Below are 15,048 nucleotides of genomic sequence, written 5' to 3' on the forward strand. Positions count from 1 at the left end.
TTACTTAAATGCCAGAAAAAAAATCCACCTTTACGTGAATCAGTTTCAATATAACTTTAATTACAAATAACAGGGAGGGAATTGCAATTTTGAGTTATCCCATCTCTTCACGACATCACATCGTCCTCCATCTTTTTTACAGACTGTTGTTGCGAGGAAGAAATCCTGCAGAGTCAGAAACAGAAATAAAATAAATTCCTAGAACAGCACAAACTCATTCCAGAATATGAAATACTATGTACATTGGTGACTACAGGTTGAGGCTACTTTGAACATGGGTGCACTTTGTATGAAATAACGAAAATCTTTATATTATTGCTAAAAATCAAATCATTTGTTTTAAATAGATTTAAAACAAAATTTCAAACCAGAAAAATTGTTAACCTGATTGCCCAACAAACATAACATAGCTATGCAAATTATCCATAGTCCTCATATAAACCAATAGCTGGGAGGTGTTTAAAATATGACTACAAAAAAAAAAAATTGTCACGAAGAGAGAATGACACGCATGTGTACTTACATGCTGATTTGGGCTTAACTATTTTGACGCTGGCCTCGGCCGCCTTCATCGCTTCAGCTTTCACCTGCGGCTTGAGGGCGGCCCGCACTGCGTTGGCGCATATAGCCGAAAAGCGGATGTAGCTGCACAGAGGACAAACACAGTCGGTCAGCAGCACGCTAAAGAGCAGGGTATGTCCAAAAACACAACGTATATGTCAATGCGTGGTTATGTATCTAACTCATAAAGAGAGCATTGTTTGAATGGCCGTGGTGAAAAAAAACAACGCAAGTCAAAACGCGAAATTGTCAACACGTTGACTTCAACAAGCATTAGCATTGCGGCTACCCAGCAAAGCTCCGTTAGAACTTGAAGGTTAAAAACTTACAAAAACATTACGCTAAAACTATTCGTGCATCCAACAATTGCATTAGCGCTCATCAACATCTATTTTTCGTTCGTTTTATATTTTTTACCTGAGTCCTGCTTGTCTCCAGTAGGCCACCATCTTAGCAAGTCTTGTGTGTCGCTTCTGCGTCAAGGGCAGGTCGGACGCTGCGTTATGACGTCAAGTAAAAAAAACGTGCGGAGCTTTTCGCCCCGCCTCTTCCGCCCTCTTGACGCTGCATCCAAAATGCTGAATTCCTGTATTAATGCAGTTGATATAATTATATCGACTTTTGCTGCATTTATTTGACCCTAAAATAACTGACTGGTCAAAATGTATTTTTTCAGCATTCAATTATTCAGGGAATGTACGTGCAAATATAACTGGAATCTGATTTCCTGAAAAAAAGGTTCATGCTGATTAGGCATCAAAACAACGACGAAGCCCATGCGCAGCCATATTGGGCGTTTTGCATTCCATTATGTAATCCCTGTGATGCGCCCTGAACACGAGACTCATTTTGTAATTTGGACTCGTTTATAGGTCTATTGTGCTCTAAAGATGCAGGACGGCATAATTTGGTATTACCATAATTTGGATATCACTATACCGTCAGGTTTCACGTTTTTCCTTCCAGAAAGGGTTGGGAAAAACAACGCAATGTCAAAACAGCCAGCCTACAAGCCTCCGACGCGACCTCTGTAATAACTGTCCATAAAAGATCCATAAAACATCAGCAATTATTGGGAAAAATGTATGTGAGCATGCACCATTCCAAGAATACAGTCGCCCACCATTAAAAAAAATACCCCCTTCTAAAAGAAATACAGTAAAGTCCTGCAAAGTAAATATTATAGTAACAGAATAATATATTATATGATTATCTACCGCGCGGGGGAGTGTGTGAGTCGAGACCGGCTGAGAACTTTGTCTCTTCCGACCTTCCGTACGTCGGTCCTTTCTCCTTCCTAGCGGCGGTCACGCTGTCACTTTAGCCGGCCCGGCTCCCGAATTCTGACTCACTAACCTGCCGACAAAAATGAAGATCTGGGCGTCAGAGCACATTTTCAAGTAAGTGCCTTTGTCTTTTGTGTCTCGCCACTTTGCTGCGTGACCAGTAGCATATTCATACCTCCTCGGAAATAGTTTATTACGCCCCTTCTTCTTAGCTTGAGGCTAGCCACTTTAGCTAAGTTAGGGAACTTAGATTGTTGAACTTTATGCAGGAAGTGTCCCAGAGAGTAGCTAGTGTCGTTTTTGGTCGTTTCGTTGTTTATAACACGAAAGTTCTAGCAGGGAACCCACGAGAGCGGGGGGTGTCGACTCATTAATAGCTTTGCGCTGCAAGCTTAAAACTAATAAATTATACAGATATGCTTTTTTTTACAAAAGGACATTAAAGGAAAAAGGCAACCCATAGGGTGATATTTTTATGTAATCACGTCCGGTATGCTTATCAAATCAGAATCTGACATAACCGGTATTACGTAACAGGCTGCCTGGCAAGACGGTGCCTAATGACGTATGCGTTTCATATGTCAACAGCTGATCGAAACAATGTCAGTGCTCAATAATAGTGACAAACGACTCCAGATTTCTCCCTATACTCACCATACTGTCCCACATGGTTTTTCAGTCACCCATGGGAGACGGTGACGAAGGCAGCAATGCAGAAGTACCCCAACCCCATGAACCCCAACGTGTTTGGTGTGGATGTCCTGGACAGACGTGTAGACACAGAGGGACGGTTGCATAGTAAAAGACTGCTCAGCACAGAGTGGGGACTTCCCGCCATTGCCAAATCCGTAAGTGCAAATAATCATTACTTAAAAAAAAGTTTAGAATTTATTCTATAAACATTTTATGATAAGAAGTGTTGTTTTCCTGCAGATCATTGGTCTAACAAGAACATGCACTTATGTCCAAGAACATTCAGTAGTGGATCCCAAACAGAAGACATTTGAGCTCAAATCTACAAATGTGAGTCACCATGTACAGACTTGTGTGTGCATTTGAATCAGTTTAAATTATGTTACAAAAGTTCATTTATTTCAGTAGTTCAGTTTGAAAGGAAAGCACATCGATTCATTAAACACATAACAAAACACTTTTCACAAGACCTGTTTGGTGTCTTCAGATCTCCTTCACTAACTTGGTGTCCGTGGATGAGAAGCTGACGTATAAGCCTCATCCCCAGGATGCCGACAAGTACGTTTTATTCTTCTGTCTTGACTGTAAATACTCACTGACGCACACGCTGTGCGACACATTTTGTACGTCACAATGTTAAAGATATATTGTCGTATTGTTGAGCAGAACGGTGCTGACCCAGGAGGCTCTGATCAGTGTGAAAGGTGTCAGCCTGAGCAGCTATCTCGAGGGCCTCATGGCCAACTCCATGTCTGTCAACGCTGGCAAGGTGAGAAGCACCAGACACCTTCCAAACACCACTTTCCCACCTCCTCTGCTTTTCCAAACTAACCCTTTGTCCCGTTTGATGGTGTCAGGGCCGCGAGGCGATGGAGTGGGTTATCCGGCGCTTAAACACGGAAATCGAGGAGCTGGCAGCCACAGCCCGCGGCGCCATACGTGCACCCATGGCGGCGGCTGTTGCGGACAAATGATAGTGGGCCCCTCCGCCCATCATGAACTGACACACGTCTCTGATTATTGGTGCACCTCGACAGCCTAATTACCGTAGCCTCTCCGAGCCACTTTTGTGCATGTGTGAGAGTGAGTGAGTTTAGAAAGTGTGTGAGCGAGAGAGTGACTTCATTTTATTCACACTGTGCCACAAGCTCATTTCTTCTATACTTTTCATCCCATTTTAACAAACGTCATGAAAACAGCTGTTATCTTTAAATGTGAGCTAAGAACAGCTGTTCCAAGACTTTCTGTTAAATGAATATATATAATATTAATATCTGAATATTCTCTTAGCATAACAGGATTCTTCCTCTTGAGAGTTACGGCTGATCTTTTGGTTTGCTATCAGGTGGCAAAAAGGATTGAAATCTTCACATGTTCATCACACAAACCTTCAAGTGTTAACTACAACATGCATTTTTGTTGTGCAGGTATTCCCAATGTTGTGGCCAGTTGATGGAACTAACATGTCACAAATATTTTAGCGATATCACCCCAGTTTTGTGACATGCTATCAAATATCTACTAACAGCAGCTTTTCTTTTTTGCAAGTTTTATTTACAATATGAAGACCTGTGTCTGGTTCAGACCATCCATCCACGCAGTGAAGTTTCTTTAACAAACTGTGATGCTTTTCTTACGGGGAACATTTAAAGAACAGCGGCTGTAAATAGGTTTATATTTATATTATGGTGGCGTTACATTCCAAGAATGTGAAGACGTAGCTAAAAGAAAGAAAAATGCACACTGACATTGTTTCAAAATAAAGTGATGCCTTTGTTTCATGAGAACGATGGAGGTGGTGAGTTTGACTGGCGGGTACTTTCTGTTCAACCTGTTGATGAATGTTGTTTACCGGCCTTTACTAGTAGCTTGGATATCAACATAAATAAGTACGTACTTTAAAAAAAAAAAAAGCAAATTTATGTGCAAACGGCTTGATAAAAATACACAACTTCCCCCATATGGCAGAACAAAAATGTGTTTTATTTAAAGCAATCTTTCAAAGCAACCAAGAAAACCAGAATCAATATAAAAAGGAACTTCAGAGTGTTTTTTTATGGTGTGTCGCTTATGAATGAAACAAGCAAATTTCAGCAAAAACATCTCGAACTATGAGCATGTAGGAATATGATCCATCTAAATACTGCATGGTGATTTCTCATTAGCCAGCATTAAAATGTGCAAAGCGCGTTGAGTGCATGAGGCTTCATCATGAGTCACACATCATGTGCTCAGCTGAAAATTGTGTCATTCTCCAGCAGCTGGGCATCTGAACAAAAGGCTACAAATCCCTGTTTGTCAGAGCAAAAGGCAAAAATCAGTCAGCCCAAAGAAAAACAGTGTCTGCATTTACTTGAGGTACCTACCTTTTGTACTGTCAGAACTGAGTTGACCAGTTGTGCATTTTTGGTCCGTGGTAAAGCAAAGCCTGTGGCAAGTTTCTCTGCAAGACAAATGCAGTCAATACCTTCTAGTGCCATCCATCCATGTTGTGGCTTCACTAAACAAAAAAGCAAGTGTTTGGCCAAGGCTATTCAAACTACAGCTCAGGATCTACATAGAGTCTACTCTGGTCTGGAATTCGGCCCAACAAGCAGTTTTTGTTTTTACAAAGAGTTCTGAAACATTTGCTGTATAAAATCAGACCTTTTCCTGCTATCCATTGTTTTATACCAATGCAAATGCCTAAGTTTATAAATTTGATTGGACCAAAACAAAAACTAACATAGGCATGGCAAAGAATGGACATGATATGAGGTTAGATAATTGAAAATAAACTAGTACAATTTCATTTAAGTTGTAGATGTAGCTGTGTGAAAATTTAAGCATGACACCATCTACAACATTTTGTGCCACATTTTTTCTGGAAATTGCAGTCAAACTACTTGAATTAGGCCGCAGAGGGACACACACACACACACACACACACACACACACGAACACACACACGAAACGAAAGATGAACTTCACCATTCAGTGGTGGCAACACGGCTGCCTCCATTATCTTCTGTGCCAGCTCTTCCAATGCATCAGTCTGCAAAAGGAAGCACAAGTCACAAGGTAGCCATTATACTGGATGACGTGCCCGGTGAAACATTACCTTAAACGGTCCGATCTCAGTTTCTGCCAGAGTCAAAGTTAAACTGTTTGGAAAAGAGACAGCTTACATTACATTACTGTGCACTACTTCGACTTTTGAAATACAGATGGCTTCACTGGTGGAGGAAGGATTTTCCTTGGGAGGCCATGTGACGGAAGGGGTGGGGTCAAGGATATATTTGGGGGTCAGCAAAACAATAACAAAAATTCTTACAAACCGCAAACATTTCTTAAAAAATGCTGATAACGATTCAGCATATGTTCCTGATAGATGATGTGTGGAAATGTTGAAGAAAATTACCAAAACAATCAGAAAACATCCAAAAGTTAATTATTTAAATATTTGGGCTTGTGCAGGGGGGGGCAGTTCCACCGCGACCCAAGCCTCTAGCTCCGCCAGTGGATAGCATTTCTGCACTCACTTGTCCATTGTCACCGAGCCTTTCAGCCGTCCATCAGCAACCCATGCTTTGCCACTGAAATCTGAGTCCTTAAAGAAAAAAAAACAAGCGTGATTATCAAGACTAAATATGCAAGCCTCAAGTCGAAGTGGCGTTTAAAGCTATTATGGAGAGATGCAGAGAAAGGACAAGTATTTATTATGATATTATATTAATCGAACCGAGGAAGTCTGTCACGTTGATGACTGCTAAATCCAATCCAAGCCTGAGAAATAGTGGGTCACTTTTTGTGTGTTTTACAGAGATGTGAAGATCCACCATGTGACTTTATTGTAACATCTACATTTATACCGTTAAATGGAACAAACAAACTAGCACTCACCACATGAAGTTTAAACAGTGGGGTCAGGGTGGCATTAGGCTGGATGGCAAAGGCCTTGACTGCGCCCGACAAGGTCAGCGCGACAGCACCAGGCCGGAAGGAAAATATCGGAATGTGTCTGGCATAAATCTGTAGTGTCATCAGTAAGTCTGGAAACATCTTGGGGAGCTGTGGAATAAACTTTTGCGGTTAAAGTGTGTATATATACCTGCACAGCAACTACTCAAATGGGGGCAGATGGACCTTTTTTAAAATGAATATCATTGTGAATCATTGTGTCATATATATTTCATGGAAATGATAGAGGCTGTCGTTAAGGAGAATGGATATTGTAGCGAGATTGAATATCGTAAAAGGTTGTAAATTCTCAAAAACCTTAGAGCAGAATATTAAGCAAAGACATATGCCACTTGCTTATTAAGATATCAAACGTGTTCATTAGAATTTAACTCACAAATTAGTATTTTGTTTGCCCCTGATGTCTGCTTTGTAAGCCAAAAATATGATAATTTGGTGTTCATGTTTCATCTACAAAAACTCAAGTCATTGAGGTATAGGCTAACAAAAAATGGCATGGGCTTAAAGACCCTGCAGGCTATATTGTAGTCACAAAATCAAGTCCCATTACCTGTGGAACAAATTGACCCATCGAGTTTGTATTAAGATGCACCGGTGAGCTTGGAGGTATCTATGGAGAAAAAGCAACATTTTTACCTCAAGGGGGAAAAAAAAGCCATCATTGCTTCTTCTGAATCTCTGAGAATGATCGGTTTGTCTTTCAGGTGAACTCACCATGCTGTCATTGATGAAGACCTGCAGTAAATCAGCCGAGAAGTAGCTGAAGGAGGCTGAGTTGACAGTGAACTCAGACAAGCCTACTGACAGCATGTAAGCTGGCTGTTCAGGTATGTCAAAAGGCAAAGCCACAAACGGGGGCTCCTTTGGACCTTTGACACTGTAAAATTCTCCCTTTAAACAGTTGACAAAACACCATTTGATTATTGGTATACATTACTGTTTGGTGTTTTAATATTATCATTGTACACAACCATAGTTTTAGTTCAATTATGATTTATTTTCTGTGTTTTTATTCTAAGGCGTTGAAAAACATAACTTGTATGTTTCCTGACCTTGAGTCCAAGGTGAAGACTTGACGCAGTGACAATCGGCAGGCCAACAAGAGGCAAGTCTAGAAGGAGCTCTTGATTCACCTGAAACTTAACTTCAAGGAGAGTTTTTACAATATGAATAATCAGATTTATCACCTATACTTGGAATTAACTTGACTTTAGTTGTATTCGGGGATAAGAAGTAAACCTCAAGACTTATAGCGTATTGCAATACCTTTCATGTCCTTTAGATGGCCCTCCAGGTTCGCAATGAGGTCATCCACAGCACGGCAACTCTGGTAAGATTAGACCAATGATTCCCAATCACAATTGAGCAGCCAATTATTGAGTTAATTAATTCGAAAACAAATTTCTAATTAATTAAAACAATTATTTTTTATTTTAACTCACCATGGCTTCTATTTGATCTCCGATATGTTTCTTGAATTGGTGCTCAAAACTCCGGATGAGCCAGCTGTAGAGGTGAGATTGCAGTTCCTTTACATTTCATTACAAACGTAAAACAAGGTCCATGTAACCTGAGCGTGGTACCTTCTGTTGCCATAGAAAAAGATGTCTATGTCATCTATTTTAGCACTGCAATTCACGCTGGTTAAAGACAGATGTCCACCAGCATCCCTCCCCAGCTGCACTATGGAGACCAGATCCACACCAAACAAGGCCATGTCAAAAGATCCACCTCCCTTTCTGAAAGTGCACAAAGAATAGAATACTCATATTGACCCACACTGAAGGATGGAGGACATTTGGTACCAAACTGTGGACCAGTTAGTTGGGCACCACAACTGTAAATAATGATGGAATAAACAATTCATCCCACTTACATGAATGCCCAGTGGGCTTCCCAGTCTCCTGTGAGGGCAACATTGAGCCCTTTGATGGACGTCTTCAAGGCAGAGAGGCCTTGGTAGAACTCAAAGGATGGTTCCGGAAAGTCACACTTTCTGATAGTAACACTAAAAGAGGCAGGGAGACACAAGTCATGTAGCTGAGGGCCAGTGATTAGGATTGTTTAAGGAACCAAAATTTTGTCCTGTAGCAAGAGCAGCACAATTCTTTTCCATCCAATTGTCTTTGAATACCGTCCGATTTGATCCTACCCTGTGAGTGTGTATCCTATGTGGGCAAAGCATCTTATTTCACCGGTAATGTTAGGTAGTGTGACTTGTTCCAACTTGTCCTGAATCCACCCTGCAGCCGCATGCCCCGCTGTGAGAGGAAGCACATGCACAACAAGATTATTATTGCTACATTCTTTCATTCAACTTCTTCAAGAATTATAGTTGACTCACACACAGTATTTCTTGTTTTCCTGCATGTTTTAACTTTAACATCGCAGATGAGATGCAACTCTTAAGAACTGAAAAAATCCAACTAATAATCTGTAAATCTTTTATTTGTCAAGTCACTTGTATCTCAAGGCAGCACGCTTCAGACAGCGTTGCCGGGTGGACTCTGTCAATTTTCCACTATGTGTCACTTTTAAAACATGAGATTGAAATGTATTAATATGATTCATCTTACCATATTGAAGTCCTTTGTTGCTCACGATGACTCGAATTGCAGGATTTTCTCCACAGGCGCAATAGATGACCACGAGCACTATTAATACTCTTGCAAACATTTTGCATCAGGAATGTGATAGCAACAGATGACTTGATTTGGATCCACTGGTTTTTAAAGCGTGTCCTGGACGGTAATGGTTGATCATTTGAAGGCCTCCTCCTGACCCTCTAGCTTCCTGTATCTTACAACTGAGAACCGAAACTTAAAATAACATGACTGTGCGTGGGTGTGTATGTGTGATGCCATGACTAACCACCCGCTAAATAGAAGTGAAACTTTGGCTCCCACCGCTAACTTTCTAACACTTCATCAAATGAACAGTTTTCTTCATCAATTTTTTTTTTTTTTGTTCTACATAGTGTTTATACATTGTTTTAAGTTCAACTAAAACATCCAAGTAGAATTGTACCAAAACCCTGGATCATTTGTTATTGGATCCCAAAGTTACATTTTGTGGGGAAAATGAGAAGATCCCAATTTTATGGCTTGTAAATTTAGCTCTAGCAAACTTACGGATGACAAGAGCTATAAAAAATGTTTAGTCCTCAAAACCCCACGATACATATCGGTATATACGTTGATGGTGCATGCACGGTCGTTTTTTTTTTTCCACCCCTTGAAAGCAAACAGAATCACAAACCATAAAATATTCCATTTATTTATCGCTTGATTCCACAAATACTCTTTGTCTCACACACTGTGCTTAGTTGCATTAAACCACAATTGACAGGTTCAACGGGGAAAGCCGACAAACACTTGGCATACGACACGAGAAGGACCCACTTGCTTGCACGTTAAAATTCACTCCATCCAGAATGACATTGGAAACATCGAGAAAACAAACTAACCGACGAGCGCCACTGAGGTGGAAAAATAAATGCACAAAACTGACAAAAGAGAAGTATTATTCAAACAACTACACAGAAGATAGTTATGATTTTTTTTTTTTTTTTAATGTGCATCACCTTGACTGAAGGCTGCCTGCCCATTTCTACCACAGTTCAGTTGCCTATTTGGAGTGTTCCTATTGTTGTTAAGTTGTTAAATGGTACCAAAATATATAGTACCACATCTACCACAGTAGAATTGTGCTAACAGGTGTAGCTAGACGCTTTGTAATGTGTGATCGATTAAATTGGAAGATGAAAGATGACATTCACTGTGCAGCCTTCGTGGCTACCTTCTTCCTTGTTATGATGTCACACTATTTAGCTTGTTGACACTGCTATCACCCAAGCACCACACTCCCTACATGGAAACAAACTCCAGATCGATCGTGAGGTGAACCGAATTGGACTAGACTTTTAGTGGAAAGGTGATTTTAGATTTGGGTAGTGTCCACACGAATACAGGTATTAAAAAACACACACACATACACACACAAAAGGCTTTTTTTTTCGTGCCCTCATGCAAACGCCGGCCAGAGTGGAGATGTTCCAGAATACACTTTTTATCACTTGCATAGAGATAGATATTACCTCACGATTGTGCAATGTTATTTAATTTAAAAACAGCAAAACTAACATCATAGCCTCACTTAAATGGGAAGTCAAGTCAAAAAATTCCTAACTTTACTATATTCCATGAGCTTCCACTAATCTAAACATGGCATTCTGATTAATAACATGTACGTGGAATATGAATTAAGCAGCAAATACACTCATTTTTATCTGTCTCAGGGGGTGGCCATTTTGCCACTTGCTGTCAACTGAAAATGACATCACAGTGTCTCAGGTCAGGTAACTTCCAAATACAGCTCAGCTTGCTAATGTTACATGACGAAACCCAGAAGAAAGGTGTTTGGTCAGTATCTCAGCCCTTAGGCAATTTTCAGTTTAGATTAGTGGAAGCTCATAGGACACATTATTGTAAAGAACACTTGTCACGTAACGTCCGCTTAAGTCGGCTTCGTTTTGTACAATGGAAGGCATGAAAGTTACTTTGAGGTTGAATAGCATTAGGTGGTTAGCATTAGTCAGTTATATGTCACAGGGCCAAGCTGAAGGTTGCCACGAATGTCCTACTCCTTCTTTGTCTCATGTTCTAGCTGTGTGGTTGCCCTTTGGCCTGATGCTGCCCCTCTCTGGTCAAATTGGTCTTTTCACCACACAATACTTAATGTTTGAGTTAATTGTTGCATATGTCCAAACTTTTCCTGTGTGGGCGCCTATAGAAAAATGGAAGACTTTCAGGGCTACTTTGAAATTCTTTTACTTTCATTTATCCAACATGCTAAAACCACCTTCTCTCCTTTTCAACATCCACACTTTTCATGCCTTCCCACCCTCCACACAAACACACAATCCTGTCCTTTTTCTTTAAAATTGGGTTGCAGTCCTTGTGAAATGTAATTTCTCTATACCGCAAGCCTCAACAAAATGGTCGCCAGGCCACCAATGACCTGAGGCTTGAGTTTGGAGGTCTCTCTTTTATGTCTACGGTCTAGAAGGTTTTTCATACAGATATTTAATGTAATTATGACTCTGCTAGCAATAGACTGCGCTGCATTCTATTTTCTATACAAATATGGGTTGTGTTGTCGTAAAGTGACGATTCCCTGTATTAGTAGATAACCTCCATTGTTTTTCCCTTTTTTTTTTTCAAATCCAAGTCCAAATATTACCACGCACACACTTATAATTTGGGCCGTGGTTCACTGCTTGGCAACTTTAGACACCCCCATTCAGGAGCCCGTCCTGCATCCATTTACCATAGAAGACTATTTAACATCATGATTGTACAGTTTGTTATTGCACGTTTTCACAAAGGCAAAATGAAAAAGATTTCACACACACGATTCTCCTCACGGGCTTCTTTGTCATAGTGGCCCACAAAGTGGGGAGCAGAGCGGGTCGGGGGGAGGGTTAAAGGTCGTCACCGCTAGCTCTCAGTCTTGGATATTGTACTTGAACGCCTCTATGAGACCTTCGATAGAGTGGATGAAGCCAGATATGGCGCAAATACCCCCAATGACAAAAATAGCGACGTCAAAGAAGACGTGGTGCCACAGGAGATTCCTCCACTGGAGCTTCAAGTGGAAGAGGCTGGGCAGCAGGAAGCAGAGACCAGCGCCTGTCAGGCTCCCGGTCAGACCCATGAGGAGGGCGAAATGGGGGACGAAGACGGCCATGAGCAAAGTGAAGACCACCAGAGCCACTCGGAGGCCCAGACCCCACGATTTTAACTGGCCGCTCGGCCCGTAGCAGTCGGGAAATAAGGCCCGCCCACCGTCTTGGAAAAGCGACTTCTCCAGGACCTCCACGGCGGCAAAGAAAGGCAGCGGGTAGGACAGCAGTGCCTTGGCCACCAGGAAAAGGTTAACCACTGCACGGATGGTGCTGGGCAGGTTATCTGTGATAACCTCCTTGGTGGCATCCGCCCATGTTAGGTAGGCCACCAGGGCAAAGAGGCCCTTGAGGACGCAAGCGGAAATGTGGGTCCAGTCCATCATGCAGTGGAACTCGCTGGGCTTCTGCATGTTGCCCTCCAGGGAGGGGAGGAAGATCTGCGAGGTGTAGCTGAACACGATGATGCCGATGGAGATGGGGAATTTCTTGACGTCGATGTAGAACTTGACCTTCTCCCACGCCCAGTCCCGAGCCCGAGAAAGGCAGTAGGCGATGACTAGGACGTTGATGACGAAGTGGGCAAGCGTGCACAGAAGGCTGAACTTGGACACCGCCTTCAGGTTCTTGAGGAAGGCGCAGGGCAGCAAGGCAGCGGTGGCCACTACTGACCACGCCTTCTGCGAGATGGGCAAGCCCGGGAAGCTGTTGTACATTAGGTTGCCGCTCACCACCACGTACAGGATGCAAGTCATCACCAACTCGATGATCTGGGCCACGTTGACCACGTGACCGCCCAGCGCGGGGAACCGGGGTGCGCAGCACGCGTTGGCCACGTCTACGTAAGAATCGCGTACGCGCACCTTGATGCCGTCCTCGTTCTCCTCGTAAAGACACGCGATGAGGATCTTGCCCGTATAGCAGCACACCACCGCGGCAAAGATGATGAGGAAGAGGCCCAGGTAGCCGCCGTGCAGGATGGCATAGGGTAGGCCGAGGACGAACATGCCCTGCGGACGAAACAAGCCCGGCTGAGCGGTCGCGGACCACGCGTGCTGGCAGGGCCACGCACACTTGACATAATCTGCACCCAATACGGTGCAGGAAAAAGTAGCAGAAGAAGGAGAATTACATGGAGGCGACGTTGTTAAAAATCAAACCGAGGACAAGCCCATTCCCGACGATTCTAATTCTTTTTCTACACGACGGACCTGTTTCGATTCCTTCATTTTATTCTTTATGCTGCCGGTGCCGCAAAATCGTCTTTTTGAGCAGTCAAATATTACCTTGAATTCACTGATAAAAGGATTCAATTACACTCAATCCCCTTGCCATTATTATTTCATAATTCTAATAACAATAATGTAAATAATAATAATAATAATACATTTAGGCATTTGTATTAAATATCGTTTTATTTAATTGTGTGTGCTTATTGCGCTCTCTTTTGACCGTTTTATACCTTTATTAAGTGACATTACGTAATATTTTTCATTATTTTATTATTCGTTCATGCTGATTGGCTGAGAGAAATCACGCAGCTTTATAGTGGTTGAACGTCCATTCATGTTACCAAATATGGTAATCGTTTGGGGGGGAAAAAACTCACACGCACAAAATTGGATTAATTTAGCATTGCATCCAAAGCAAGCGAATGCGCCAGTTCACGTTCGGGTATTTAACCGCAAGTGTAAAATGGTTCAAGGTGACTCCTGAAGGCCTGATAACGCGTGGGAGGGCCCTCTTTTTCCCAAACACACAATGTACCTGAATGGCATTGGTGACGTTCCAGCCAGCCTCCCAAGATGTGATTTTGGGCTTGTCCTCATCCAGGGATCCCCCAGTTTTGAGGCCCTGGGGCTTGGGGCCGGTGCCATCCCTCTGGTAGTGACTGTCCCCATCCTCCAGGCCGCACTCTCCGCCCTCGTCGTCGCCCTGGAAGACATCCATTTGCATGCCCTGCCTGTAGTCGTAGTCCAGGTCGTCGCATTCGGCAAATCCCACGCCCTCTTCATCCGTAGCGGCCTGGAAGCCCAGGCGGGCAAACACACCGCTGACCTTGGCCTGGGACTTGTTGGAGACCGTGTGGGCCGCATTGGTCAGCTTGTTGGTGAGCTTGTGGCGGATCAGGTGAGCCATTTTCTCTGCTTGAAAGATTTAATCCAAAAAAAAGGAGGGCTTCGGTCGAGAAGAAAGAGCAAGATTATTTTTAGTCTCTTTTGCGGGGTTTCAATGCTGTGGATGCTGCAAAGTCATGCCTGTTGTCCTCAAGTGCCAAAACCCACACGCACTCAAAATCCTCAGCCGTTTCTCTTGGCTCGCTCTTCCATTGTCCAAATCCAGTTTAAAAAATCTTTTGAGCGAACAAACAAAATTCCCAATAAAAAAATGTCCTCATTTGTACGAAAACGCCGTGGATTATTCAAATATATAAATAATTGCTTGTTGGTGCAGCGCTCCGATGTGTGACTGCATGCGTCGCGAGGGGACAAGGAAAGAGAGAGAGCGAGAGAGAGAGCGAGAGAGAGAGAGCGAGAGAGAAAGAGAGCGAGAGAGAGAGAGAGAGAGAGAGAGAGAGAGAGAGAGAGAGAGAGAGAGAGAGAGACATGGTCAAGTGAGTCACGACAAATCGCGTGGAAAGTAAAAAAGAAAAGAATCCAGAGCAGGTCTGGGGTAACGCTATGACATTATTATATGGATATATAAATCAGTATGAAAAATTATATCAGCAAATTTATAATGTAATGTAAAGGTACAGGCCGTATAATAAATGTACATCCATTTTATCCATGTGCAGTTTCATAAATTTATACGTAACCTGGCAGCATTTGTAAAATATTGATATTTCGATTTAAATATGACTGA

The 15,048-nt window shown here is 42.4% G+C and overlaps 4 protein-coding genes across 4 annotated transcripts; 1 reads left to right on the plus strand and 3 right to left on the minus strand.

Annotated features, from left to right (window-relative positions):
* Positions 1–39: 39 nt before the first annotated feature.
* Positions 40–1,141, minus strand: atp5f1e (ATP synthase F1 subunit epsilon). Its single transcript, XM_088368452.1, has 3 exons — positions 979–1,141; positions 524–645; positions 40–165 (listed from the first exon to the last, which is right to left on the minus strand). Coding segments are annotated over exons 1-3 (156 nt in total). The 5' UTR covers positions 1,011–1,141; the 3' UTR covers positions 40–163.
* On the plus strand, positions 646–4,327 carry LOC148402503 (PRELI domain containing protein 3B-like). The gene is made up of 7 exons (XM_088368451.1): positions 646–693; positions 1,863–1,961; positions 2,527–2,695; positions 2,781–2,870; positions 3,028–3,098; positions 3,207–3,309; positions 3,398–4,327. Exons 2-7 carry the CDS (start codon positions 1,930–1,932, stop codon positions 3,512–3,514), a joined length of 582 nt encoding a protein of 193 aa, XP_088224577.1. The 5' UTR covers positions 646–693; positions 1,863–1,929; the 3' UTR covers positions 3,515–4,327.
* Positions 4,328–4,502: 175 nt separating this feature from the next.
* On the minus strand, positions 4,503–9,319 carry bpifcl (BPI fold containing family C, like). Its single transcript, XM_088368444.1, has 15 exons — positions 9,077–9,319; positions 8,653–8,761; positions 8,377–8,508; positions 8,084–8,239; positions 7,943–8,006; positions 7,767–7,827; positions 7,553–7,644; positions 7,215–7,391; positions 7,051–7,110; positions 6,423–6,590; positions 6,062–6,129; positions 5,641–5,683; positions 5,511–5,574; positions 4,907–4,983; positions 4,503–4,831 (listed from the first exon to the last, which is right to left on the minus strand). The coding sequence occupies exons 1-15, from the start codon at positions 9,174–9,176 to the stop codon at positions 4,772–4,774; spliced, it is 1,431 nt and encodes a 476-aa protein (XP_088224570.1). The 5' UTR covers positions 9,177–9,319; the 3' UTR covers positions 4,503–4,771.
* Positions 9,320–9,755: 436 nt separating this feature from the next.
* On the minus strand, positions 9,756–14,668 carry LOC148402505 (vesicular inhibitory amino acid transporter-like). The gene is made up of 2 exons (XM_088368443.1): positions 13,951–14,668; positions 9,756–13,193 (listed from the first exon to the last, which is right to left on the minus strand). The coding sequence occupies exons 1-2, from the start codon at positions 14,320–14,322 to the stop codon at positions 12,006–12,008; spliced, it is 1,560 nt and encodes a 519-aa protein (XP_088224569.1). The 5' UTR covers positions 14,323–14,668; the 3' UTR covers positions 9,756–12,005.
* Between the last annotated feature and the right edge of the window lie 380 nt (positions 14,669–15,048).

This window comes from Syngnathus floridae, chromosome 2, assembly GCF_059516105.1.
Source record: "Syngnathus floridae isolate MCC-2025c chromosome 2, RoL_Sflo_1.0, whole genome shotgun sequence".
NCBI lineage: Eukaryota > Metazoa > Chordata > Actinopteri > Syngnathiformes > Syngnathidae > Syngnathus > Syngnathus floridae.

Excerpts from the sequence above, each read along its gene's own strand:
- atp5f1e (XM_088368452.1), bottom strand. The coding sequence starts at position 1,010 with ATGGTGGCCTACTGGAGACAAGCAGGACTCAG. Across the intron at positions 646-978 it reads TGGAGACAAGCAGGACTCAG|CTACATCCGCTTTTCGGCTA; the intron begins GTAAAAAATATA and ends TCCTCTGTGCAG.
- LOC148402503 (XM_088368451.1), top strand. The coding sequence starts at position 1,930 with ATGAAGATCTGGGCGTCAGAGCACATTTTCAA. Across the intron at positions 2,871-3,027 it reads TTGAGCTCAAATCTACAAAT|ATCTCCTTCACTAACTTGGT; the intron begins GTGAGTCACCAT and ends TGGTGTCTTCAG. Across the intron at positions 3,099-3,206 it reads CATCCCCAGGATGCCGACAA|AACGGTGCTGACCCAGGAGG; the intron begins GTACGTTTTATT and ends ATTGTTGAGCAG.
- bpifcl (XM_088368444.1), bottom strand. The coding sequence starts at position 9,176 with ATGTTTGCAAGAGTATTAATAGTGCTCGTGGTCATCTATTGCGCCTGT. Across the intron at positions 7,111-7,214 it reads TCTTCATCAATGACAGCATG|ATACCTCCAAGCTCACCGGT; the intron begins GTGAGTTCACCT and ends TTTTCTCCATAG. Across the intron at positions 6,130-6,422 it reads CACTGTTTAAACTTCATGTG|GACTCAGATTTCAGTGGCAA; the intron begins GTGAGTGCTAGT and ends TTTTTCTTTAAG.
- LOC148402505 (XM_088368443.1), bottom strand. The coding sequence starts at position 14,322 with ATGGCTCACCTGATCCGCCACAAGCTCACCAACAAGCTGACCAATGCG. Across the intron at positions 13,194-13,950 it reads ACGTCACCAATGCCATTCAG|GGCATGTTCGTCCTCGGCCT; the intron begins GTACATTGTGTG and ends TTTCGTCCGCAG.